The sequence below is a fragment of the Pangasianodon hypophthalmus genome, chromosome 9 (assembly GCF_027358585.1).
Source record: "Pangasianodon hypophthalmus isolate fPanHyp1 chromosome 9, fPanHyp1.pri, whole genome shotgun sequence".
In the NCBI taxonomy this organism is placed as follows: Eukaryota; Metazoa; Chordata; class Actinopteri; order Siluriformes; family Pangasiidae; genus Pangasianodon; species Pangasianodon hypophthalmus.
In genome coordinates this window covers 16,223,906-16,251,368 of record NC_069718.1, presented here as the reverse complement: position 1 = coordinate 16,251,368, position 27,463 = coordinate 16,223,906, and the positions used below count along the sequence as shown (strand labels likewise).

At 39.6% G+C, this 27,463-nt stretch overlaps 1 protein-coding gene across 2 annotated transcripts; it reads left to right on the top strand.

Annotated features, from left to right (window-relative positions):
• The first annotated feature begins 979 nt into the window (after window positions 1-979).
• On the top strand, window positions 980-27,182 carry rpgrip1l (RPGRIP1 like). Of its 2 annotated transcripts, none has more exons than XM_026919258.3 (26): window positions 980-1,101; window positions 1,517-1,624; window positions 2,030-2,174; window positions 2,308-2,621; window positions 2,706-2,811; window positions 3,350-3,493; window positions 3,595-3,700; window positions 5,917-6,063; window positions 6,183-6,256; window positions 6,341-6,480; window positions 6,590-6,696; window positions 6,780-6,830; window positions 8,460-8,639; window positions 8,782-8,899; window positions 8,980-9,432; window positions 10,913-11,055; window positions 11,386-11,749; window positions 11,850-12,061; window positions 12,223-12,312; window positions 12,457-12,522; window positions 12,595-12,754; window positions 14,972-15,069; window positions 16,909-17,095; window positions 17,765-17,849; window positions 18,030-18,166; window positions 19,949-27,182. In XM_026919258.3, the coding sequence occupies exons 2-26, from the start codon at window positions 1,525-1,527 to the stop codon at window positions 20,074-20,076; spliced, it is 3,855 nt and encodes a 1,284-aa protein (XP_026775059.3). In that variant the 5' UTR covers window positions 980-1,101; window positions 1,517-1,524; the 3' UTR covers window positions 20,077-27,182. The 2 variants fall into 2 exon arrangements, with proteins under 2 accessions (XP_026775059.3, XP_026775056.3); XM_026919255.3 differs by having other exon boundaries at window positions 2,703-2,811.
• Window positions 27,183-27,463: the final 281 nt, after the last annotated feature.

Here is a 27,463-nt window from a genome sequence, read left to right as displayed (position 1 = left end):
ACAGCTACGGCTTTGCGTAAGAGACGTACGCCACTAGCGTACTATATGATCTGGCAGGCTGCGGTGTTGACGTAAATCGTATCGTGAGACAGAATACGTAGAAAGCTCTTCTTCTAAGCCACGGAAATGCTAACCCCGCCCACTTTTCACTTCCCGAATGTCATTCTTGTCTCGACAGTCCGCCGTTTTCCAGTTTCACTAAAAACAAAAAAAATAAAATTAAATAAATAAATAATGTGTTTGGCAGTTTCACACTACTTTGTACATTCGGCCAAATGTACAATAAATAAAATCTAAATTAGTTATTAGGTTACTTTTGCAAAATAGTACTTTTCCCCAAAGCGTCACACAATGTCAATATTTTTGCAAGGTCTTATGCTTCCTTCAAGAGCTCTCAGAATTACAATTAATACATGTTCCTGACATTAGAATCGCACACATACATCTCATGCTCCAGCTTTAGAAATAATTTCGATGCCCAAGTTTCAGACTTGTTACTATGATACATAACAGAAAGGTTTGAAAAGTCAAATGGGTAATTTTTCATTCCTCTTATTAATTACACGGATTAAGCCACTGACACTGGTTTACATCTTTATCCATTGTATTTGCATTATGTACATTGTTACAATAGGATACAATCTTTTACAATGTTAAAGATATTTTAAAAATAAATCAGAGCTAACTAGGTGACATTAGGAGTGCATGCAAAACTTGGTAATAACGAGTTCGCGAGTTGGAAACAATCGGAGGAGCACTTGAATGTAGCATTAACGTTGCTGAAAACAAATGATATAGAGGATTTTCCCAGTAATAGGACTTTTACTGGCTTTTAACATCATTGTGATCATAAATACTCATATATAATTAATTTATATTATATATAAATCATATTTATTGTATTGATTTATATTTATTTTTATAATTGGGTTGAAATTTAGAGTAAACTCAGTACATTGTGCAACAGTGCTAACGGACTTCTTTTCCCATCAGGCTGTTCGGGAAGAGGGTGTGGAGGAGGGGAAAGGATGGTTGTTTGCTAGCAACGGTCGCTGTGGATTCCCGCTGCCATGTCTGTGAATTACTAAAATTATTGTACAGGTGTGGTATTAGCTTTTTATTGAGTTTAACCAGTGTGGAATAGTGTCCGTATATCGTTTCTTTGCCTGAAGGCTGTATGTAATTAAAAATGTCTGTATTATTGTCAGAAGGGCGGAATTTTGTGCTACTAGCATATAAATGATAAACAGTGAGTTGTTCACATGGTTACATGCTTAATGTGCATGAACAAGAAGCCTGGCTTTCTGCATTGAAGTTATTTTTAATAGTTATGCAGGTAAACAGGGCTTTCAGAATTCTTTAAAAGTAAGTTCATTTCAGTTTAAGCCAGCTAGTTAGTTTGTGCTGAGGTTTCCTTACAGTGTACTGTATTAGCTAGCTAAATAAGGTAGCTATGTTACTGAAAGGCAGTCAGGATATTGGTATTTTAACTGACAGTAAACATTTGTGCTTTCAGATTTCAAAATGTCTGGCCTGACTCTAGCTGACGAAACTGCTGGAGATATTCCTGTCCGAGACATCACTCTAAACCTCAGTGGAGCAGGCATACCAGTTTTAGAGAAAGGTACAGATCTAATAAAGGGTTTGCACACTGTGTATCAGAGTCACAGAGTATAACTCCAGATGGGTCTCATCATGTGAGTGGGAGAAGGTGAAAGCCTTGCCAGAAAAAAAACCCCCAAAAAACCCTCAAATCACACCCATGAGTGGGTTATTATATTTATTTATTTATTTTTAAACTGTGCTGAGTATTAAGAATTGTAAAGCAATTGTGTGGCATTTATTTTGCATCATGGAACAAATCAGATGTTCTGTAAGTTTAACTTTTCCCTGTACATAATCAGTGGTGCTTTTTTTTTTTAAATGTAAAGTGTTCTCTTTCCACCCTTTATCTGAAACTCTGGACACTCCACTCAATCTATTTAGGGTTATTTGCAAGTACTACATATGTATGAAATTCTGTCCGTAGAGTCGCTGCTTTCCCAAAATGCCCGAGCCAGGCAAGCTGTGGCGAAGATCAGCCGAGAAGATCTGGAGGACCGATATCTGCGCATGCAGGAGGAAAACCTCCTACTTAAACAGCACTCACACAAACAAGAGGACAAGATCAAGAGGTACAAACTTGTTTATTGAGTCTGTTACTTAATCAATCAGGAACTTACTGATTTGCGTAACTTATTTGATCTCCCCTTGACTCAGCTACATTTGTGTATGTGTGTTGTATGTGGGTGTGTGTTGTGGGTCCAGGATGGCTACCAAACTGATCCGCTTGGTGAAAGACCGTAAGCGTGTGGAGCAGGCATCTTCAGCAGGCCATGTAATAGCAGGTCGGAATGTTGAGATGGAGGAGATGATTGAGGAGCTGCAAGAGAAGATTCATGACCTGGAGAAGCAAAATGATGGACTCAAGCAGCGTCTGCTCACAGCAAAACAGCAGATTCAGACCCAGAGTCGTAGACCAACCCCCTACAGTCACGTTCAATCCCGCATTAACTCCGGACTGCGGAGGCTTCGGGAGGACACACCTGTACCACCTCAGCAGCCAATCACACCAAGAGGAGGTATTATACACTGCCACTGACTGTGATCTGCTTTATGTGACATTTATAGAGAAGCGATTGAAATGAATAATGTTTTATCAGCAGGAACTAGACATGTGGAAGGGGAAATGAGCAGCAGACCCCCACAGGGGCTTTTACCTCGATATGGACACAGTCTTCTGGATGAGGCTCGCTCAGAGATCCGTAATCTGTAAGTTCTTCTCATCATCTCAACATCAGAAGGTCACTTCCTTTTCTAAATAGAGGTCGTTATTCAGAGTTGAGTTATGCACGTGTAGTGAGGAATTAATACTGAAAAGGTTGTGCACATCGATATCCAGACCTCAGGTATAACTGCAGACTTGTGTGCTATTCACACAAGTGTCTGTATGTCTGAATTGCTTAAGAACATTCAGACAGTTGAATGGAATCCTTGGAGAAGATAGCAGGAGACATTGTTTATCTCAAAAAATTTATGGATAAACTTATAAAGGAACTTGTGAAGGTGAGCTGTAAACATAGCAGGTGAATGCTTGGTCTGATTTTCCTCTAAACCAGGCTCACGTTTTCTCTAGTCATCACATCAAGGCATTTTTTTCCCCCCAATTTGACGCCTCAAAATAGCAGATTAAAAGCATGGTAAAATATCCTAAATTTCTTGTACAAAAAAATAAATAATATGCTGGATCAGGTGCTATTTTTTTTAATCACTAGTATGGAAGTTTATTACTAGCCTCTTGTTTGTAAAGGGAGAATGTGCTAGAAATGCAGAGGGCTCAGATGGAAGAGATGGAGAGATCAGCGGAGATTTTGAGAGAGCAGCTGCAGATTAAGGAGAGAGAGTATGAGGAGTCTCTCCTACAGCTAAGAGAGCAGCAGACTACTGGCCAGAGGTACCTTCATATATTTTAATACACATAGTTGGCAAAGTAAAATGATTTTGTGTACACACTAAGAGAGAACTGTTAAAAAGGCATACTGAATCTATTCTCAGGTCGAACATTAAGGACAATGTGGAGATGATAAAGCTGCAGAAACAACTGGCTGATAAAGGAAATTCTTTCAGTGTGCTGGAGGGAAGATTCCTTCAACTACAAGAGGTAAGAGTGGAACATTAGGACTTTAGTGATGGGTACAATTAAATGGAGTTAGTCTTGTCATTATTATTCAATTAAGATTTTACAATACGCGAAGAAATTGAGTTTTTAATGAAGTGAAGTGACTTGTGGCCAAGTGTGGTGACCCATACTCGGAATTTATGCTCTGCATTTAACCCATCCAAGTGCACACACACAGTAGTGAACACACACACTGTGAACACACACCCGGAGCAGTGGGCAGCCTTTTTTGCTGCGGCACCCAGGGAGCAGTTGGGGGTTCGGTGCCTTGCTCAAGGGTCTCACCTCGGTCGTGGTATTGAGGCTGGGATAGAGCGCTGGTCATTCACTCCCCCCACCTACAATCCCTGCCGGACCTGAGACTCGAACCCACAACCTTCAGGTTCACCTTCGGGTTACAAGTCCAAGCCTCTAACCATTAGGCCTCGACTGCCCCATTAGGCCACGACTGCCCCTTAAGGGCATTAAGGAAAAATCAAATGTACACAATTTCCTGCATGTTCCAAATGCAGTCGATCCGCTGAGACATGTTTGGTGTTCAAGTTTAGTTGTTCACTGAAGCTACACGTGTAATGTAACCAGGTAGTATCTCATGTATTTACTTTAAACAACCAAAACAACAGAATCTTGGTTTCTTAAATAAACCAGAGATAAGTGGGATTATATTATTGTCATCCACATGACCTCCAGATTTCTGGTACAATGCTACTTTTGATCTTTGAGAGGCAGGTCCGGGGGTTGCTGTGTTCGGCCTAACCCGTAAGTGTGAAGTCGTAACTCAGAATTACGTCATTTTCGAGCTACAAAGTGGGAAAAATCTTGGATGCCTCCATGTTTGTCTTTTGTTAGCAAAACTCTAGCAAGCTAACTGTGATGAGTGATGTCTATTTACCTGTTTAAAACAGTGAACTGTATAGTCAGTGTTCTAGATTTAGCAAGCTAATATGTTTGTATGTTGATTAATCTATAGAAATACCAGAATATACAGTATAACTCATTTAAAAATGAAGAAGTACTTCTTTGTTTACTGTTGATGCTGTGAGCAAACATGCTGATTTGACTTCACATGTTGAATTCGGAGTTGAAGATGCCTTCCCAGCTTTCTGAGTAGGAAATCCAAGCTGAGGGGAGGTTTTCTTTATGTTTTCCTAGTTGGAGGTTGGAAATTTTGAGTTGCAAGTTTAGTTGATTTACAACTTTAAGTACATGTTAAAGTTTATATTCATTTTTGTACATTAGAATCATTAAAGAATCAGCAAGTCTATGTGATGGTACTTAAAAAGTGCATGCTGTTTGAGGCAGATATCTGACACCAAACATGTTTTGGCTGATCATTGAAAAATTATGTAATTTATTTTACTTACCTATCCCTTTAACCTGTGCTCTGCTTCTAAGACATGACTCCAAATTAAAATAAATATTTAACACCTATGGAGAAATATCCTAACTAGGCTAATTGTAGGCCGTAGGGACCCAAATACCAAATGTGGTACAGAGGCTGATTTGTGGCACTGGACGAAGTTGAACGGACACCATTTTCACAGAGGCTTTCTATCCACCATCTTTGCTAGTAATAAGCGGTACATGAGTGAACTTAAACAAAAAGGTCTAAGGAGTGGCACTATTTCACTAAAGATTATTTTGGAAACAAAGTTTTATGCTGGCATGGTGGAAGTCTGGCTTTCTAAGTTAACCATTTCAAATTTAAGGACAGTTAAATGTCGGCTGGTGGCACGGTGGTGCACAGTAGTGTTGCCGTTTTACAGCACCAGGGTCCCAGGTTTGATCCTGCGCTCAGTTTACTGTCTGAGTTTTGTACGTTCGCCTTGTGTCCATGTGGGTTTTCTCCCACCTCTCAAATGCATGGCAATAGGTGAATTTTCTATGCTAAGTTGCCCCTAGGTGTAAATGAGTGTGTGCATGGTGTCCTGGTGTGGACTTGAGTCCCATCCATGGTGTATTCTCCACTCCAGATTCACTGTGACCTTGACCAGGATAAAGTGTTTACTGATGATGAATGAATGTACTTTGTGACCTTATCTCACCAGATGATATTAATGCATGGTATACACAAGAGCAGATGTTCTATTTTAAATTTAACATACTTTCTTTTAGCTCACAAAAAAATTATTTTATCAAGATGCTGCTTGAAAGAAATTAATTTACTTATATGCCTATTAACTCATGAATGTATGCAGAGCCAGAAGACTCTAAAGGCTAGCCATGACACAGCCATGGCTAAAGTGGATGAGCTGATGGGGCAGCTGAAAGAAGAGAGGCTGAAAAGTCTGGGTCTGGAAAAGCAGTTACAAACTAAAGCACTGCAGGAGAGGAGGACTTCTGAGGTACTGCTTAAAGCACAATCATGTGTTGGTGGACTGAGGTCATGGAAGGCTGCCAACAGTTCAACTTCATAACATATATTTTGAGTCTGTCATTAGTTGACTTAGTTTCTTTTTTTCAGTTGCTTGAGCTAATTCGGGATTTGGAGAAGGAGAGAGACTTGCTCAAAGAGAACTGTGACAAGTTAGTGAACAGGTGAGTAAATAATTTGCAACAGAATATCAGAACTGAACAAAAATATGAAGGACCTGGTGGAAAAGTTTGTTTTTATTGTTTCAGCGCCTTTGACGTTAGTCAGGAACAGAAGTGGAAGACAAGAGAGCAGCAGCTCAAACTGCAGATTGCTCAGTTGGAGATGGCATTGAAATCTGACCTCACTGATAAAAACCAAATCCTGGACAAGATTAAAGCAGAGAGAGGTATACCAAACTGTTTTTTTTTTTTCCTTTTTTTTGTAAGTTTCTCTCTGAAGGCATAATAAAAAAATGAAACACATTTCCAAAAAAAAATACATGCCTTTTTTTAAAGATATAAACGAGAAGCTGATAAAAGAGAATAAAGAACTTCAACGCAGCTATCTGGAACAGAAACAACAGTTAGATGAAATAAAAGACCGCATGAAGTTCTTTACAAAGGTATGTTTGAAATATAGAAACAGCGTGTATCTGAGCATGCAGTGGTGGTCTGTCTAATTATATTTTGCATTTTGATTTTGAAGGAGAGTGAAATAGATGCTGCTGAACTCAGTGAAGCACTGATGCTCATAAAGGTAAGTAGTGTAATACACTAAATGATCAAAAGTTTGTGGACACATTACCATCATAGTCATATGTGCTTCCTTGAACATCCCATCCCATTCCATTTTTAGTTCCCATTTATAATAACCTCCACTCTTCTGGGAAGGCTTTCCACTAGATGTTGGCACGTGGCTGTCAGGATTTGTTTCCATTCAGCAACTATAGCATTAGTGAGGTCGGGAGCGGATGTTGGGCGAGGAGGCCTGGTGCGCAGTCAGCATTCTAGTTCATCCCAAAGGTGTTCAGTGGGGTTGAGGTCAGGGCTCTGTGCAGGTCACTTGAGTTTTTCCACACCACACCGCTATGCGCATAGGGGCATTGTCATGCTGGAACACGTTTAGGCCCCTTAGTTTCAGTGAAAGGAAATTGTAATGCTACAGCATCCAAAGACATTCTATACAGTTGTGTGCTTCCAGTTTTGTGGGAACAGTTTGGGGAAGAACTACATATGGGTGTGATGGTCACATGTCCACAAACGTTTGGCTTTACAGTGTATGTTTAAAACCAGTCCATAATAATGGTATAAGGAGGAGAGGGATTTGAGTCAAGTAGTAGGTCTGATAAAGGTGACAGTATGCAAATGAGGGACAAAATGTAAATGATTTGAATTTGATAGCTTACAGTGATAGCTGATGTGGAAGTTACCAGAATATTTGCTGTTAGCTAGCCATGGCTGAATAACAAAACAACAGTGTATGACTGCATACAAACTAGATATTTTAATTTGAGCTGTGAGGCTGGAAGGGGTAAATGAGTGAAATATTAACATTAACCAATTACAGATGAACTAATTAGCTTATTTAATAATATTTAAGAGGTGTGCATGTTCCGCTTGTGTTTCTGCGGGTTTCATTTGGGTTCTTCAGTTTTTCCCACCTCCCAAAAGCATGCTGATAGGTGGATTGGGCACTCTGAATTACCCCTAGATATGAATGAGTGTGTGGATGTGTGTGTGAATGGTGCCATGGGGTGAACTGGTGTCTCATCCACGGTGTATTCCCACCTCACACCCAGTGTTCCCTGAATAGCCTCTGGATCCACCATGACTCTGACCAGGATAAAGCGGTTGCTGAAGATGAAAGACTGAAAAATTGATAATATATATACGTTTGTGAAATGGATTGACAAATGTTCACTTAAAAAATGTCAGACTAACAGCTAGCATTAGGAAAGTGACTACTTTTACTTTCCTAGATTAGCTATTTCTGTTTAAATACTGAACATATTTTTGTGTATTTGGTATACTGTATCTGTACTGTATCTAACAGTAGGAGATGCATCGAGTATGTTTACAAGAATCATAATTTGTATGAAGCTGCATTCAGGAAGAAGTGAGGTAATTAGCCTCACCTAGCAAAATAATGAAGTGAATAACTGTAAAGTGAATGTAAATGTCTCCTGTTGCTTGGCAGCACAGCAGTGAAGCGAGTCAGAACACCTTTACTTACTTTATACTGTATATGAACGTTTTATGGGTTTTCATGAAGAGCTATAAAGAGTTAAAGAGTACATATAAGGAGTTTGTTAACAAATATGTTAAAGCATTAATAAAATATTGCAACATTACAACATTTTCAGCTTAAATAAAAATTATCTTGCAGGTGCGTAAAACACAGAAGAATGGAGAGTTGGGTTTCCTGGAAAAAGTAGAAGAGGAGGTTCAAATAGATGCAGAACGCTCACTGAAAGAACTCCAGGCCACTTACGCTGAAACTGTCCAAGAGCTGGAGAAGACAAGAAACATGCTGATCATCCAGCACAAGATCAATAAAGACTACCAGGTATAGCAACAGGAAAGGCTAGAGCTGTAGTTTTTCAGCTTTAAAATAAAAGAGGCAGGTTTTCCTGAGTTGTCCATCCACTACCCCTATGGCCTAATTGCTTTCAGCTCTTATAGCTCTTGTCAAAAATCATGCTGTACAGGCTGAAGTTGAAGCAGTTACAAGAAGGATGAATGATCTGAAGCTGGACAATGAACTTAAACAGGAGAAACTGGCCCAGCTCCTGGACATGAGAGCTGCAAAGATAAAGAAACTTGAAGGTTTGACTAGACACAAAATACTTTATATTGCTTAAGCCGAAGCTTACAATTGATCCTAACCTTCTTCTTTGTTTATGTAGCCCAACTGAAAGACATTGCCTATGGTACCAAGGCCCATGTCTTCCGCCCTGACATCACAGACGATGATGTGGCTGATGTGTTTGATGAAACGGTACACCTGGCTCGAGGAGAGAACCTTCTGGAGATCCATCTTGGCACGGCACGTTTCAGTCCTGAGGCTCTGGACAGTCTGAGCGACAAAGACCCCTCCACTTTCTGCACTTATGCCTTTTATGACTTCGAGCTGCAGTCCACGGCTGTGGTGCAAGGACATCAGCCAGTTTATGATTTCACCTCCCAGTACCTTGTGAAGGTGGATGATCTCTTCCTGCACTATATCCACAGCAGTTCTATCGGTGTGGAAGTACAGCTGGCCGAGGGCCTGACTTTCCGCACCATAGCTGCAGGACAGATACGGCTGAGTCAGGTGCTGGAGAGGGAGGGGAAAGTGTTTGGCACTCTGCAGCTCGTAGGTAAGATCAGAGAAACTCATTTTGTAGAGGTTACAGTGAGGCTGGTATTATACTTGAGTTTAAATATGCGTACATGTATGTAAGACGACTGGTCTGCATTCTCTAAGGTCATTTGGCGTGTTGGTTGTGTACCTCGCCAAAGATGTTACACAACCACAAACTGCAATACCAATATAAACAGTGGGGGCAGTATAGCACATTACAAGTTCAACAGCACCACAGCCGCCACAATGGCAGAAAGTTGTGAAGAGAAGCTAGCAGAGCTTGCTGCATAACTCCAATCAGCCAATCATGTGGCAGCAGAACAGTGTATAAAATCATGCAGATACAGATCAAGAGCATCAGTTAATTTTCACATCAAACATCAGAATAACTGTGGCATGTTTGTTAAAAGACGTAGTGACATTTTTTCCAATCTTCAACTGTCTAATTTCGGTGAGTCTGTGCCCAGTGTAGCCTCAGATTCTTGTCCTTGACAGGAGTGGTTTCCTGCTGTCGTATCCCATCCACCTCGAGGTTTGTGTTGTGTGTTCTGAGATGTTCTGCTCAATATGGTTATAAAGGATATTGGATATGGATATTTTGGTACTGTAAACTTCGTGTCAGCTCAAACCAGTCTGGGCATGACCTCCCTCATCAACAAGATGTTTCTGAGAACTGCCACTCACTGGGTGATTTTTGTTTTTCCACACAATTCTCTGCAAACTCCTAGAGACTTGTGTGTGAAAATCCCAGGAGATCAGCAGTTTCTGAAATACTCAAACTGGCCTTTCTGGCACCAACACTCGAAGTCACATTCTGATCATATATTTTCCTATTCTGATGTTTTATGTGAGCATTAGCTGAAGCTCTTTACCTGTATCTGCGTGATTTTATACATTGTGCCACTGCCACATGATTGGCTGATTGATACAGGTTTACTTTATTACTAATAAAGTGGCTGTTGAGTCTATACATATTCCGTAATAGCTGGAGCAAAATCTGCAAGTCTGTAACATGAAGTAACTTTTACAGTTAACATGGAAACCTGCCAGGCAGGGATCTTTCTGACTCTGACTCGCCCTCTAGTGGTTACAGCGTAAAATCAATTTCAATTAAACAAAAGATATCTGGGTGAATGTATGTAAACAATGCAGCAGTTTGCACACATGTATGCATAGTTTTCTCATATAGTATAATATATTACATATAGTATAGCCAGTTTAGTAGAAAATTACTGTCACATGCTGGTTAAAGGTACATAATCAGTGACTTTGCAAACAAACCTAAAGGAAGCGTAAATGTTTAGTTTTATAAACTGTTAGATCTGTATTTTATTTATTGTAATTTGTCATTTACTTGAATATGAATTTGTCATGAATTTGTATTTTCATGTACAGTACACCAGCATGGTTTTTAAACTCGTGCACTTTTCTTAATCATGCATTTGCCCAGAGATTTAGTTTTTGCATGCACTGATATAACTGTTGTTGTCTTGTAGGTGTTAGTGGTGAGATCCAAGTTTTTGGCACTCTGGACTACTGGCTCAGACTGAGGGTTCCTATGGAGCAAGCCATTCGTCTATATAAGGAGAGAGTCAAAGCTCTGGGCTATCTCAACTCCAGTGGAAAAGGCCAGAGCCAGGTACTGTCAGTACTCACTGTATTACTAAATAAATACTGTGTGTTTCCACTTCATGCCCAGGGTTCCCTGTATAAGCCCTGGATCCAGCATAACCCTGACCTGTTGGAGGAATGGTGTTCATCCCTCCAGTACAGTTCCAGAGAATCTGTGCCAGTGTACATTGAAGTTGTTCTGGTGGCTCATAGTGGCTGAATACCTTGCACACTTTTTGTCACCTGTCTATATATCATGTCAAGTAGTTATATATAAATAAGTTTTAGCAAAGCAATCAAAAACTGATTTGTCTACACAATTTCACTAGTTGTTGCTCACTGCTGTGTGTTTTCCCAGGCTTTAACTGCCCCCCTCTCCAGCTCTTCGTTTAAGGATGGAAACCTGAACGAACTCTACATCACAATACGCTCTTGCAGTAAGCTAAAATCCAGAGGACCTCATACGCAGCCCAGTCCATACGTCATTTACAAATTCTATGACTTCCCTGACCATGACACACCAGTCATTCCCTCCACCAATGAGCCACAGTTTGAGGATCACATGACTTTTCCCATGACCATGAACTCTGACCTTGATGCATATTTGAAAGCAGAGGCTTTGATCCTATATGTGTTTGATGACCTGGATTTTGGGAATCAACTCTACCTGGGCAAAGCCAATGTACCGCTTATATCTCTGGCTCATGATAAGGCCATCACTGGTGAGGATTTTCTATATAGTTCGTATATAGTTTATCATTTCTTGGTATCTTTATGTTGCTTGTAATTCTGATAAGTGCATGTGTGATGATGGTGTACCAGGTACATTTGAGCTAACAGACCTAGCTGGTCTGCCCAGTGGCTACATAGATGTGACTCTTAAATGGAAGTTTACATACTTGCCTCCTTCTGGCTTGGCAACAACAGCAGAGCAGGCCAAGTTTATCACCAAAGAGGCTCCAATCAAGTTAGCAACTGATCTGGAATCTGGAAATATGAATGGAGTTGAAGTGAATGAAATTGTAACTGCTACGGTGAGGACTACACACATGCCATGAGTGTATAAAACATCTCTATTTTTGCTTAAATGTTAAGTGTGTAATTATATAATTTTTCAACTGCATGTGAAAGGCAGTAACATTTGTTTAAACTTTGTGAATAATTTATCAACTATATATCTGACTTGATATTTTAGACCCCTTTGCCAAAGCCCAGATTGCGTACCCTTACAAAACCAGCTGCTAAAAAAGTTTCATTCTCGAATGTGACAGAGCCTGAAATCCAGGTAGGAAAAATCAAAACTAGGATGTTCATAACATGCTTCCTTGCCTACTCTTTAATAACTGTGGTAATTATTTTATTTTATTTATTTATTTATTTTTAAATTTGAATATGCTTGTTTGTGTCTGTGTGTTTGGTCATTTATCAGATGGGAGGAACTACTTCCCCCAGTGGTGATAAGGAGAACAAGCCCTCTACTGTTATGACATCAAAGGTTTGTGCATGAAGGAAAAAAGGTTTAGAAGATGTTTATATTCCTCTAATATATGTGCTGTTGTATTGTCAGGAGACAGTCAGAGTGGTTGAGGTGGGCCAGACCTCTGCAGTTACAGAGGAAGAAGATGATGAAGAGTCACATTTTTCAGAGGGCCAGGTGATCGCAGTCGGCTCTCAGTCTGTATCTGATGACTCCGAGATCTCTGAGGAGCTGGAAGAGCCAGAAGATGGTGGGTCTTTCTTAGTGGTCTGATTTGTTTATTAAAAAAAACAAAAAAAAAAAACGATGTACTTTTAAAACACGCTTAACTGCTCTCGAACCTCCTTGTGTTAGGATTTAGGTTAGTTTGAGAATTTGACCTCCAAAAGAGTGATAGTGCTGGGGAATGAATCCGTGAAAACAAAAATTGTTGCTATTGTACTCGATAAACACAAGATTATGTAGAATTCTAGGCATGAAGAGGGAGCACATATCTGCTCTTCTTGCATCAGTTATGTTGTTGGCAAGTGTGCACAAAAATGATTTGGTATGATAAAGTCTTAAGGCTGTGTTTCTCAAAAATGTTTTCACACACACAAGATGTAATTCTCTCACAGCAGTTATACTTTCATTTTAACTTCTGTATGATGTGCTAAGATGCATATGTGGAGTTAACTTCAAAGAAATCCACTTGAAATAGCATAATCATATGATTATTATTGCATGATCACATGAATATGCAACCTGTAGTTTCATAGAAAAGTGTTTGTATTGTAGTGATATTCATGGATAATCAGAAAAAAAAGACTAATTAGCATTTATTCACTCTTCCACTGTCTCATACCTCTACTGATTGTGTTGTAATTACACCTACACCAATTGTGGCTGACCTTATCCCTCATGTTTCATTGATATAGTTGTACGTTTGGCCAGTGTTCATGAAGTGTGTGGAGCTCATGGTATGGATTGAATGGATGGTCACTATGCACTGCTCCCGGTGGGGTTAGAGTGTTAGAAAATGAGGAGGAACAGAAAAACGGTCATCATCGGGAGATTGTGAGTTTGAATCCTGATGATGCCCCAGCCATCCTGGAGCAAAATTGGCAATGTTCTCTGGGAGGAAGGGATGGCATACGCTCTCTCCTCTATCAGTCACAGTGCCACTAGTCAGTCATGAGGATCTCTGAGCTCATGCATGTGGAAGAGGGCAGTTAGCGCTTTCCTCCAAGTGTGTTACGCTGCCCTGTGTGTAAGCTGCTTTTGGCTGGCTGCACATGTCTCAGAGAAAGCACATGTAAAGTGTGTCCTGCACAGACACGTAAGGTGCATAGCAAATAGTTTTGCTTAAAGTGATCAAAGATTAATATTTTCTTTGACAGAGAGGCATTTTTCATCACCTACAACCACACACTACCTGACGCTATCCAACTGAAAGCACTACATCTACAATCTTAAGATACAGGGATGTTTATAGAGTACCTCTCTTTTAGCTTTACATGTCAAATTTAAGTAAAGTTTGTCTGAATTTCAACAGCAGACAAATGAACAAATCCACATGTACTTATTCTGCTGCTTGGGGTTCTCATTCGACCAATTTGACTGCAAACACATTATTATTATTATTACTGGTTTTATAAATGGACAATGTGGCACCTAGTAATGTGTTGGTGCAAATTAGCTGTTATAACTTAAAGTTATGGTGAAACTGTATTTTGATTGGTGCAACTCTTTACATTTTTAATGGTTCATAATCTCAAAAATAATGGCAATTTACATTTGAAATGTGCTACAACTGAACCTCAGTTGAAATGGTGCAAATGTATGCAGGGGACAAGTGCTACATCACTACTGTTCTTTATTTCGGTCGATTAATTATATGAATTATTAGGATACTCATTGGGATACTTTTTCTGCTTTTTGGTTGTTTTTCCTGTATTTCTCAGTGTTTTTATTTTTCATAATGCTTGCAGTAGGTTTCTGCACTCATAGAAGCCCCTCTTCAAGTGCTGTATATTAGATCCCACATGCATTCTTGGGAAATCAATTGTGTTCTGGCTTTGTGTTCACTTCTATGTGGAAAAGCCCCTGCCCTGTTGTTTGCTAGGCCTTGGTGAGGGAAGGCCTTCTTACAACAATGTGAGATTAAAAAAAAAATAAAAAATACATAAATATTACACAAGCTGTTGCCAATACCATGATGTGTTGTCTCTTGGCAGCCTACAACATACCTGTTAATGCTGTTGACCTTGGCCAAGAGGCTCTCTTTAAAAGTCATGTTGTCCAACATGTCACTCTTATCTTCTGTTGGTCTATGGGGTAGTGTTGTTATTGGGGTGAGTGAGAGGGAGACTGCACTCATGCTCTCAATCCTTCACCAAATCACTTGTTTGTCTCTTCATGCTTTTCGACTGACATAGCTGTTGTGCTTTTTAATGTAGTTGCTTTCTGTTTTTCTTTCTTTCTCCAGACGTACAGCCAGCGGAGTGCTCAGATCTCAGTGAATCGATCCTTTCAGACAGCGATGACTGCATCGTGCCTGCTCGGTCTACCCAGACCAGGAAACAGGTGTGTACTACTGTGTGAGTCTGGTAAAGCAATGAGGAAGGACTCATCAAGGTTATTTCACTTACATCCAGGCTGTTTTTCTCAGAAGCCTAAAGATTTTAACACAGCATACAAACCAGATAAGCCTGAAAGATGCTGACCTTCATACTGATAATGAGGCTCCAGCTGAGGGGAGAAACAACTTTCACTAATGTTGAAGTTAACTTCAGTTATAGGAAGTAAAGTTGCAGGTTGTCAATGATTTTTTTTTTTTTTGCACATTGCTGTATATGGATCATGGTTGTAAAAAATGGTGATGAAATTATTTGTACTTTTCCAATTGGAGGTCACACTAGATTTAATATTTACTCAGTTTGAGAAAAGTTTTATATAATAATGCCAGTTTTATGTAAGAATTAAGTAAGGAACTTGTGTAATACGTTGCAAAATAAAAAATTCAACAGTATATAAGTGTACATATATAAATAGTAAACAGTTATGACTGCAGTAGAGTCATCTGTACTAAATTATATAGCATTTTAGGATGAAAATAATGACTTAATGCTTATGTAAAATATAAACCTTTTTTTTTAATGTAATTACCTTAGTTAACACGAACAAACCATAAACGTCTGCATTAATACACTAACAGTAACTTTAACTAAGTAGCCAACACTTGTATTGTTCTATGTTTTTTAAATAATAAGCCAAATCAGCCAAAAATTCAACACTTGCATAACAAATATTTGTGGGGTAAATCAATGACTTACAGGAACCAACACCTTAATTAGTGTTTGAGTAAGTAACTGAAGTATTCAGAACTGAGACTGAAAAGCAGATTTTAGTATTTATACATGGAGACTAGAATTCAGAAAATACTGAATTTAATTTTTGCTATATATGTGGACTTATTTTAAGTCAAGATATTTAGGATTAATAATCAGATTTTGGGGTGTTAGAATGACAGTTATGTATTATGCATTAGTAGACATTATTAGTAGTAGTAGTATTTTTTTTTTTAAAGCTTGACTAGTTTGCAGGTTGTAACCAGTTAGTTTTAGCTTATAGTCCTGCACAAAGATAGGTGTACAGGCATGTGTTATGACTTACCATCCTGACTGAGATGTAAGCGTTGGAACATCTTTATGTGAGTGATACTGGCAGCGTTACTCTGATCCCATAAGAGGTATTAGATCACACAACCAACTGCCATAAAGTCACTCAACACTGACTTCATCTTGCAGTTGGAATATTGGACAAGAGACAGAATGATAGGTGATGAAGAGAGTGGGGAAGGAATCTATATGATGGGACAGATGAGAGATACAGAAAGACAGACAGCTTCTAAACCAAACTCTTTTAACTGACAGTCTTCATGGTGAAGACTCTTAAAGCTGAAAACTGGACTGGTTGCTTGATGGACTGACAAGAGACAGAGACAAATAGGTTCAGGGGCATCCATCATTACAACTCAGACATTGCCTGTGGACAATGTGTCATCTCTGTGAAAAAGATAATGTCTATATTGTGGCCATCATTCTTAATAGTCCAGCAATGTTGGAAGATGATCTACCGTATATAAAATATGAAGAGTGTCTCTTGGTGTTAAGATGGAAATTTGTTATGTGATGCAGGCACAACTACCAACATAACTCTTATTGTTAATGGCTGGTTCTGGTGAAGCTTTATAAGGAATGGTACATAGTTTTGATTTGTATAATTAAAATTAAAAAGATAAATACTTGTAAGGCATTTGTGTAAAATAATATTTGCTGGTCAGCACATCAAATCGACTTGTCAGAATGAGAGTGTTTTAGTAACAAATCTAAAGGACTGTGTTGTCGTGCTTTGTTCTGCTAGCCATCTGAACGGATCCGTGTGGAGATTGTGTCTCTGAATCTGAAGCCAGACTCAAGGGTCTCTGCGGATTCGAGTGTGGTCAGGCTGTTTGTGGAGTATAATTTCCTGGACCTGCCTTCAGAGGAGACGCCACTGTCCCTGCCCAAGCCTCTGCCTGGTCACAGCATCTACTACAACTACAGCCACGGTGTGCACAGACGGCTGAACACACACACCTACTGACACACAGCGTTTACTCTGACAAGAATCTTAGGATGAGTGTTTGTGAGGACCTGTGTTAATATAATACACTCATTAATTAAATGATACACCTTGCAATAGGATTACAATGCAGTTACACTGAGTAACAGCAGAGATGCAGCTTGGCTAGTTAGTGATTTACAAGGTGGCAATATTAGCATGAAAGCTAATGCCTACTATCAGCAGTTAGTCAAATGGCATTGTGGGTAATGTAAAGACCAACATGTTGATGAAAGAAGTTTAAATCAAAAAGTCAAGTCAGCATTTGATCATAAAATAAATCTTTTGCACAGTTGAAGATGTTAAATATGATGTTAATTATAAATATTGCTATGCAAGTCATTCAGGTTGGATTTTTCCTTTAAATTATTGCTACTAGACTATGATGAATAATTATAATTCTTCCCTGTGACTGACTGCTTGTATATTAGACAAACAACTGTCTGTTAATTTACATTTAGTGTTTGATGTGTGACTTGATTTATGAGATTTAACCTTGTTGAGTGTTTTTATTATAAGACTCTGTAACAGATTTAGCCTGTGGTTTTTATTTTTTTATTTTATTTGTGTGTGTGTGTGTGTGTGTGTGTGTGTGTGTGTGTGTGTGTGTTGACAGTGATCCATGTGGATGTGGAGAATAACCAGGCCAGGCGTCACATGCTTAGAGCAGTACTAGAAGGCAGGAACAGAAAGCTAGAGAAGTACAGACCTTTTTCCTTTTTCTTTTTTTTTGTGCTTAATCGGCCTTATTTTACTACAAGTTGCACTATTTACCTGTATTTGTAACATTTTCTACTAACTAACTAATTGTATTCTTCAAATTTTAGTCCCCAGTGTTTAGTGGATGGTTGTGTGACAGATAATCTGACTGGCTGTTTCAGCATCAGGTTCACGGTAGTGAGTGACCCGCCTGAGGAAGAGGAGCAGGAAAAGGAGTGTGAGGATGTGGGCGTGGCCTATTTTCGGATATCTGACATTCTGAAGAAGCAGAGAGACATGATAGACATCAGCCTTGACAGTGAGTGTTTTTGTGTTTGACTTTGACAGTGGTGTGTCTGTCTGTTCATCCTACGAATATATAAAGTATAAATGCACTGTATCCATTTTATACCATATATGGTTCTTATATGTTATCATTTCTATATTATATATATAACAGCTCATTCACAGGGACTTGCATGGTGGTCTATGTAATCTAAGTCCAGGAATAAATGGATTAAAAAACATGCTATTTAACAAAGAAAAATATATAGTCATTAATATGTTGAAGGTTTCTGTAAGAAGACATTTATTTTATATTTATGCAAGGAGTCTCTAGTGTCAGTGCTTTTTACAATCAGTAAGTTTTTCAACTTCGCACTTTCTGGTTTCTCAGTAAAATTGCAAGCTGAAGTATGTCTTATTTTTCTGTGTTACCAAGAAAGGGAAAAAAGAGAGTCTGTTGACAGAGCGCTAGTAGCTATAATGCAGTGATAACAGGAACTAACTTGTCTTGCAGATGTTCCACAACATTATATGTAACTATAAATTGTTGAAAAGTACAGTGTGCCATTCACTTCTCAATGAAAATTTGTATATCCTGTAACAGCACACCCTGAAGTGTTTTTATTCCATACACACTGATCAGCCATAACATTAAAACCACCTGCCTAATATTGTGTAGGTCCCCCTTGTGCCAGCAAAACAGTTCTGACCCATCGAGGCATGGACTCCACAAGACCTCTGAAGGTGTGCTGTGGTATCCGGCACCAAGACGTTAGCAGCAGATCCTTTAAGTCCTGTAAATTGTGAGGTAGGACCTCCAGGGATCAGACTTGTTTATCTGGGCAACTTGGAGACCAAGTCAACTCTTAGTCATGTTCCTCAAACCATTCCTGAACAGTTTTTGCAGTGTGGAAGCGCACATTATCCTGTTAAAAGAGGCCACTGCCATTAGGGAATACTGTTGCCATGAAGAGGTGTACTTGGTCTGCAACAAAGTATAGGTCGGTGGTACATGGCAAAGTAACATCCACATGAATGCCAGGACCCAAGGTTTCCCAGCAGAACATTGCCCAGAGCATCACACTGTCTCCGCCGGCTTGCCGTCTTCCCAGATTGCATCCCGGTGCCGTCTCTTCCCCAGGTAAGCGACGTACATGCACCCGGCCTTCCACCTGATGTAAAAGAAAACGTGATTCATCAGACCAGGCCACCTTCTTCCATTGCTCTATGGCCCAGTTCTGATGCTCACGTGCCCCTGAGGTGGACAGGGCTCAGCATGGGCACTCTGACCGGTCTGCGGCTACACAGCCCCATTGGTTTGAACTTTTTCAGCAATATGTGCTACAGTAGCTCTTCTGTGGGATCAGACCAGATGGGCTAGCCTTCACTTCCACCGTGCATCAATGAGCCTTGGGCGTCCATGACCCTATCACCGGTTCACCGGTTGTACTTCCTTCGACCACTTTTGGTAGGTAGTCAACACTGCATACCAGGAACACCCCACAAGCCTTGCCGTTTTGGAGATGCTCTGATCCAGTTGTCTAGCCATCACAATTTGGCTTTTGTCAAAGTCGCTCAGATCCTTATGCTTGCCCATTTTTCCTGCTTCCAACACATCAACTTTGAGAACTGACTGTTCACTTGCTGCCTAATATATCCCACCCCTTGACAGATTCCACTTTAACTAGATAATCAATGTTATTCACTTCCGCTGTCAGTGGTTTTAATGTTATGGCTGACTGGTATAAATCTCTCTAACTTACTATCCCACATGATTGTGTCTCACCCACTGTGTTGTGTGTGTGTGTGTGTGTAGTTGTGGATGTGCAGGACAGCACTGAAGTAGTGGGGACACTGAAGGTGACTGTAGAAGCTCTGGAGGCTCTCAGATCCATCATGGAGGATCCAGACCATGATCACTCTAAGCCCCAGTCAGAAAGATAATTGCAGAGAAACAGCAGTACACAGCCCGAAGAAGCAGTCAAAAGGACTGATGGGAATAATCAGGTGAAGTTAGTGGGTTTGTTTACACTGCAGTGTCGGAGCCAGGTAAAATCAGAATTGTGGATCTCACATGTGTCACGCATAAACCAGTGGAAAATTGGTGATAAAATTGTCACACACAGAGAATCACCAATCTATGTTCTTTTCCTCAAAGCATAACAGGGATGACATAATGTTCATGTTTAGAGATGTTGAAGTATATTTATATTTTCATCTAGTAAGGAAATTAGTAAAAAACTATTTTCTGCCTCCTCCTAGCTGAGGAAACAGCATTGACTTGTTTTACATAATCCTCTAAAACAGCAAAAGGCAATAATAGCAGGCATATCAAACACCCTTCCAAATGAATAGCATCGAAGGGCTTTGCTTCATTCTCCCTACAGTGTGACATTCATTATGATATGAGTATTTCTCTATGGGTCTAAAGCCTCTAGTGCTCAGTTTGATGTGCTGATGATGTTTAGCACATTAATAACCGCTTAATGAAAAGCCTGTTAAGTCTTATTAGCCGCTGTGTGCCGCACGGCTGTTTTTATATTGAAGATGTGGAATGGAATCTAACTGAATTTAATGGGATTTAACCCATCCCTTTAAAATGCTAATGCCCATTTTCATGGACGTTGCCTCATAGCGTGCATGCTCTCCCTCTGCTGAATGCTCGCTGGTTCTGCACTGGATTCTTCTGGACTTCACTTGCTTGGGTACATAACAATTCTAGGCTTCACTTATCACATTTTAGTTAAGTGAATAGTATTATATTTTTGTACAGGACCATTATTTTTGTACAAGAGCACAAATAAAAATAGTCGTATTTATTCAGACCTTTTTCACTACCGTTATAGATATTGTTTTACACAATTAGAAATGTCAGTATTTATAAATGTATTTGATATTTATTAGCTGTTTATATGGTGCAGTTTCATTAAAAAATGTTCTGTGTTAAGTTTTGCTTCTTGGCTGTCACTGTCGATCCATCTGCACATATATGTTTATTTACCCGAATCATTAGTATAGCTAGCAAGTGCATGATCAGAGCGTTTAACGGATTTGGCCTGCTGCACGGTAGGTCTGTCAGTCTAACTGATCCGTGGTATTGACTGACATGGTGTGTGAGCTCTTTATGTGTTTAGTCTGACCTCATCATTAGCTCTGCTCAGGAGCTGATCAATAGCATCGATCACTGCTGGCCAGCACTGCCCCTGAGACATTCTCCTCCACCCTCAACACATGCAAATAACCCTGCCACCTGAAAAGGAATAGAGAAAAAAAAAACACAAGAAGAAGTGTCCCAAGTGGTCTCATTAGGCATTCAGAGTTAAGACGTGGGGCGGGTCATGTTGTCATGTGCAGATGATTGGAGCACAGCCCTTTGACAGCTGTGACAGGCGGGTGGGTGGCCTCGTGGCCCCTTCTCCTCTTTTGGCCCATCTGTCATTTTACACTGAGCTTTCTTGCCATTGAGAGGAAACTGTACAGTACTAGTCCTCAATTAGGCATGTTAGCTACAAGAGGGAAATGTCACTTTCACGACAGGGATAACCCCTGTGTCCACCAAGGCCACTTACTACAGCCAGATCCCAAATGAGCCTGGACTGGGACTACTCACTGAAATAACAAGTTTGAAGTGTCATTATGCATTTAAATTGATTCTCTGTATACTCCTCCTCTAGATTCATTTAACTGCTAACCTCATGGTTTCCCTCATACATGTTTTCATTCCATCTAAAAGGTAACAAAAGCTGAAGCTTCAAACTTCAAAATCTCACGCCATGTGTGAGTGTTGATAAACACGAGTAGACCCAGTGCTCGGGTGCGCACTTGGAATGGCAGTGTCTCATGTCAGGATGTTTTTTTTTTGCTCTTCATGAATTGGTAATGGTCTCATTTCAAGCTATGACACGTTTGCCTAAATAGACAGTATAGGATCACTTTCCGTGTTTCTGCAACCGACAGGCCCGCTGCAGGCAATGGTGCATGATGTTTGCCTTTCACTCCTGTCTCCCTAATCCGTCACCTCTGACCTCTGGTCCTGTATTTAGTACCCGCTATGGTTTTGAGTGACTGCTCCCACACCAGCCGCAGCATTGCACTCGTCTGAGTGTGACTGGATAAGGCTCTCGCCTGTCTCAGGCTTTCATTACGCTGTGTGCGCCGCTGCCCACCAGCCAGTACTTCCTCACTGCAGGCCTGTCAACCACATGATCAGGGGTGCATGAAGATCTGACCTCGCTCTCTCTTGCTTCTATATTGGAATATAGGCAGATTCTTACTTGCATCAGGAAAAATTTATTCAGATAAGCTTCACTAAGGGAAATGGGGAAAGAAGTCTGTGCTAGGGTAAACCTTACAACCCATAATTTAACTGAGTGATGTACAAGAACTAAAGGAGTAAAAATACTGAGTGCTGAGAATTAGCAAAGGATTAGTCAAAAGTAGATGTATTAAGAAGTGATTTATTTCTTCTTGAGAATAACAGAGAATCCTCTAATTTTATACACACCAATGCAAAGTTCTAGCAAAAAGAATTCCAAGCAGCCAGTAGGTGGCGTGTGAACATCGCTCTTGTCATATTGCAGCCCACGTTCTGTCTCACTCTCTCCACGACTCACTGATCCTGAGGCGTTAGAGCGGGAGATTTTTCCCTCATAGGGCACAGTGTAATCTCTTAACCTCTTGCCCAGTCAGCTTTCCTCCCCTGTGTGTCAGCCCTGTTACCTGCCCTGATATACCATAATAATTAGCTAAATAGATCACTACCGGTGCCTTTTAGCTTAGCCTGCCCTTTATTTTTAAACTGTCTCTTTGCGTGACAGCTTTAACATTCCTTGGGTTAAGTAACTGGCTCTTGGGTCACAGGGCTTCTGACCTCGTTTTTTGGCTGGCTCTGCATTAACAACACTTTAATATATGCGCAGCATGTCACTTCCAAAATTACACGTTCAATTCAGCACTGTCGTGCTCTGTTTCTCTGTTAAAGTTTTACAGTTTTTAAGCTACTGTACAGGCTGTGGTTAAAAGATTGACTGATCTGGTTCCTTGTGGAATATTTATTTTCTTGAGAGCGTATGAGTGTGTGCTCGAGCACACTTACATTTAGTTTGTCTCCTGTTGAGGATTTTGTTGTGACCTTCAGTCTGGCCAGGACAGCGCTTCTCAGAGCAGCGTTTAAGCGTATTGATTCCAGCTAACATAAAAATACACTTATTGAGAGGCTGTTAAAAGCATTAGCATCTTCCTGATAGCACTTACGCTCCATAATGTCAGACTACTAAGAGTCATTGTGTGTTGAGCTTAAAAACTGTGAAGCACTGTCTCTTAATCAATGCTTTTCTCACTCTATATCCTTACTCACGTACTGTTCTTCTGAAGATAACCTCCTTAACACCCAATAACGTTTTCCACCTGAGAGAATCTTATTTGCAAAGAGGAATGGAATCAATAGTATTTTGCTACACAGAAAAAAAAAAGAACATTGAAGCACATTTATTTTGGATTGAGTGTTACATTTATGGTTTTTAATTGTGAATTATTGAATGGAGCCAAATCTTTTTTCTCGATGATGGACCATCATCTGTGTATCCCCCTTAGATTGCAGGTGAGTGTATATGTGTGTATGGGAGAGTAACCACTTTTAAGTGATGTATTAGCCAGTAAGCAGGGCTCGGTGTTCTGTACAGTTCCCTGAATCTCTCTCTCTCTCGCTCTCTCTCGCTCTCTCTCGCTCTCGGTCTCTCTCCGCAGGGCTGCAGCACAATGAATTTTCCCGTCTTCTGTATTCTTTAGATACAGGCTAGACAAAGAGGTGGACAAATCAATCTTAATATTAATCATCTGTCCTCCTGACACAGCTTTACAGAGAGATGACCTTCGCCCCCATCCCCACTTAAATTACCTGCCCATTGTTTCTCCACCCGTGTAGCTACTGGCAATAATTTTCCAGCTCCACCTGGGTTGCTTAACCTGAGATTTACTCTTCAGTGATTGGTATGTGGCAGAGGTTTTTGTGTGTGATGAGAATGGGAATCCACTGCGATTTTCTTTTGCCAGTAGATTTGCATTAGTAAATATTTAAAAATGGATCTAACCGAGCAAAAACCTGTCATGTGCTGTGGTGGGAGCAGACTCACGTGTTTTGGGTTTAGTCAGCTTTCATTTTTTTTTTTAGTTAATTTTTCTACATTTTTGCTATGGATCCAGAGTCCTCCATGCACATTATTCTGTAGAAAATGGGAGCTTAAGCGCTTGTTAGTGTCATAAATGAAAGTCGGCACATAGCCTCATAAATTAGGCCTAAAAGCTTGTATAATAGTTTATATTGTTTATATTAAATCCTGCCTAGAATGTGTCAAGTCTTGAATTCAGTAATGAACATCACACTAAAGAAAAAGTGTTATTTAAAAAAATAATAGTAATGTATAATGCTGGGCCTATTATTGTTATCCTTTCCTTTTCAGGTATGTTGTGTTTCTTTATTGCAGTTTGAGAACTGGGAGAAGGGTGTATCCATCAGTATCTTTTCAGTTCAAGTAAAGTACAATTTAATAATTAAATTGAATCATTTAAATAATAGATGTTTCTTAATTATTTTTATTTTCTTAAATCTCTTTCAGTTACTGTGATTTCCCTTGTGAATGAATGACTAATAGTTAAGTTTTTTTGGAGTGCCTCGGATGTTTACATGGGTGAATAAGTATTCCTTTTCACACTTTGGGAGAATAAGCTGAATAAATTTAGGAGTCCGGTGCCCTTTGGATTAGACATTAGATGTCATTGGTAAGACAGACCGTTCTACATTGTTAGTGATTAATTGAAAGTAGCGGACGTACACCTTGAGTAGTGTTTAATGCTCCAATGACCTTGTGGAAAGTAAAAGGAGCACATGGAAAATTACAGGACCTGTGTTTCAGTGAGTGCCGTGCTTTAGTTCCCCTGGAGCCACATACCTTAAAGCTATGCTCTTTTTGAAAATCCATTTTGCTTACAAGAAGATAGTTCTTAATGTGTTTCAGTGCTTAAGGCAATTCCTGTTAGGATGCCTGAAGAGCTCAAAGCAGCACTCTTACACCATCTCAGGCCATCATATGCTGAGTCTTTTTTTTTTTTTTATAAAAACAAATATAATATAATGAAACCAGCTGCTTATGTCCTCATTTTAACTCTGTGTTTAGGGGAGCTTTTTTAGCAAATGATGCACCTGTAATGTAGGGCTGAGCAAAATGATCGTGTAATAGTCGTGTCATCATTTATCACGTGATAACAGTGTGATAAATTAGGTCATAATATACTTTTATGAGATATCACAAGTATCGTGAAACCTTTTTCTAACCTTTTTCTATATATAGTACTGTCTAAAAGTCTTGTAAAATGTTAACATTTTTGATAGATTTTAATTATTTTTGCCTCATTTTCAGTGTTAGTTTAATAAGTTCATAAATAAATTATCATTAAATTCAGTTTTTAACATTTGTCAGCAATGCAGCACTACTGTTTTGCTTGCAGTTTGTTAGCTAACCTATATATCGTGTAATATTTGGTGACCTGCTAATATGACAGGTACAGAAATTACTGTTTATTTTTTTGGTGGTGGTGTTGTTATTTCTACAGTTGCTGCTGTTCATACACACATCTGAGCTAGCTAATTGGGATGCCAGGAGGACATGGGGGCATTTAAATGACATGTATGTATATTCATAGATCCTCGAATTTTTAATGAAGCTGTAAGGCCGTGGAGATGTTCCTATTTTTAGTAGTTTAGTAGTTAGGGTATTGAAATGTTTGAAAACAATGTATTATTTGACATGGGGTTATTTTTAATGGTTTGAAATGACATTTTGTGGGTACTGTAATGCTTTTTTTCTATCGATAAGGTTTTAGGAACACTGTGTGTTTGCTTGCTTAGCTGTTGGTAATTTCTTTTTCCTCTCTTCTGACCTACATGTCTCTGTCTCTGTCTATCTGCACATTCCTGAATCTCAGTAGCACTTCCTTCACATTTCTAGCAGAGCACAGTCAGGTCTGATGGCGGGGCTGGTATTGCCAAAGGTGCTGTAACGTTAGCCCAGTGCTTGTCGCTGTGTTTGTCTGCTCTGTCAGTTTTATGTGATCAGGTTGTTTCTGGGGCGGGTGTCAGGCAGGTAGTGTATATGAGGAGTTTACTAAGTAAATACTGTGATCTGTCTTCAAACTGCCAAAGACACTCTAAATCTACTGCCATCTGCGCTTCTGTGTGATGGAAGGCCTCTGGCTCAGAGCTTAAATGGAGAAATTTTTCTCTCGATTTCTCTTGAGCATGTCATCTCTCTCTCTCTCTCTCTCTCTCTCTCGCTCTCTCACTCACTCACTCACACACACACACACTCTTTCACAGAGAGGCTCGAGCACTGCATTGTGATTGTATTTATCCAGACAGTTAATTCTGTTACAAAGAATGCTGAGCATGCTAATTTAACATTTCTTTATGTATAACCTGATTTCTTGTCGACAAAGCGGAGACAACAAGAAATGAGATTTTACATGGTACCTTGCTTTAATAAACAAACAAGAGAAAGAACAAAAGACTTGCTTCACTTCAGGTCTACTCTCGGTGTGTAAATATGAACTGAGCACCATGATGAAAGCTGTTTTACTGCAAACATGTTATCGCCCAATCTCAGACAGAGAAGATAATCCATAAAAAGGATTATAAAGCATGTCTGCTACAAATGCTTTTTTAGAGTGTCTGCTGAAATATGTTAATGTATTCATTAATATTTATATTTAATCTTGTTAATTATTCAGCCATGGAAACTCTCATATCAAATATAGTTTCCTTTTACGCGGAAAGGTTGCTCATTGTTCTCATGATAATGTTGATCCCATCTGTGTGTGTGCTATAGTCTGTTGTGGAATGTGTTAATGATTCGATGGATTTGACAAGCGTACCTCAAGTTTTCTCTTTACTTTGGTATGCACACAGTGGATGTATGTGAAGTGGCATAGCAGAAGTGTGCAAGCTTACCCAGCTGTGTGTGTGCGCGCGTCTGCGTGTGTGCGCATGTGTGCGCGCATGCGAACGTGTGTGTGTGTGTGTGTGTGTGTGTGTGTGTGTGTGTGTGTGTGTGTGTGTGTGTGTGGGGACAGTTTTTAGCCAAAGTCACATTAAATGTAGTTCCTAGCACTTTTTTTCTGAATATTTTTGATGCCATATTAAATGAAATATCAGAGAGATTGCATTTATTCTTGCATATTTTATTGTTTGTTTTATATTTTCTGCTTTTCTCATATGGACGGAAATGCACTTTTTTCTTTATATCTCACTGGTACCCCTTGCCCTACTGCCCTTACAAGA

Excerpts from the sequence above, each read along its gene's own strand:
- rpgrip1l (XM_026919255.3), top strand. The coding sequence starts at position 1,525 with ATGTCTGGCCTGACTCTAGCTGACGAAACTGCTGGAGATATTCCTGTC. Across the intron at positions 2,175-2,307 it reads CAAGAGGACAAGATCAAGAG|GATGGCTACCAAACTGATCC; the intron begins GTACAAACTTGT and ends TTGTGGGTCCAG. Across the intron at positions 2,812-3,349 it reads CGCTCAGAGATCCGTAATCT|GGAGAATGTGCTAGAAATGC; the intron begins GTAAGTTCTTCT and ends TTGTTTGTAAAG.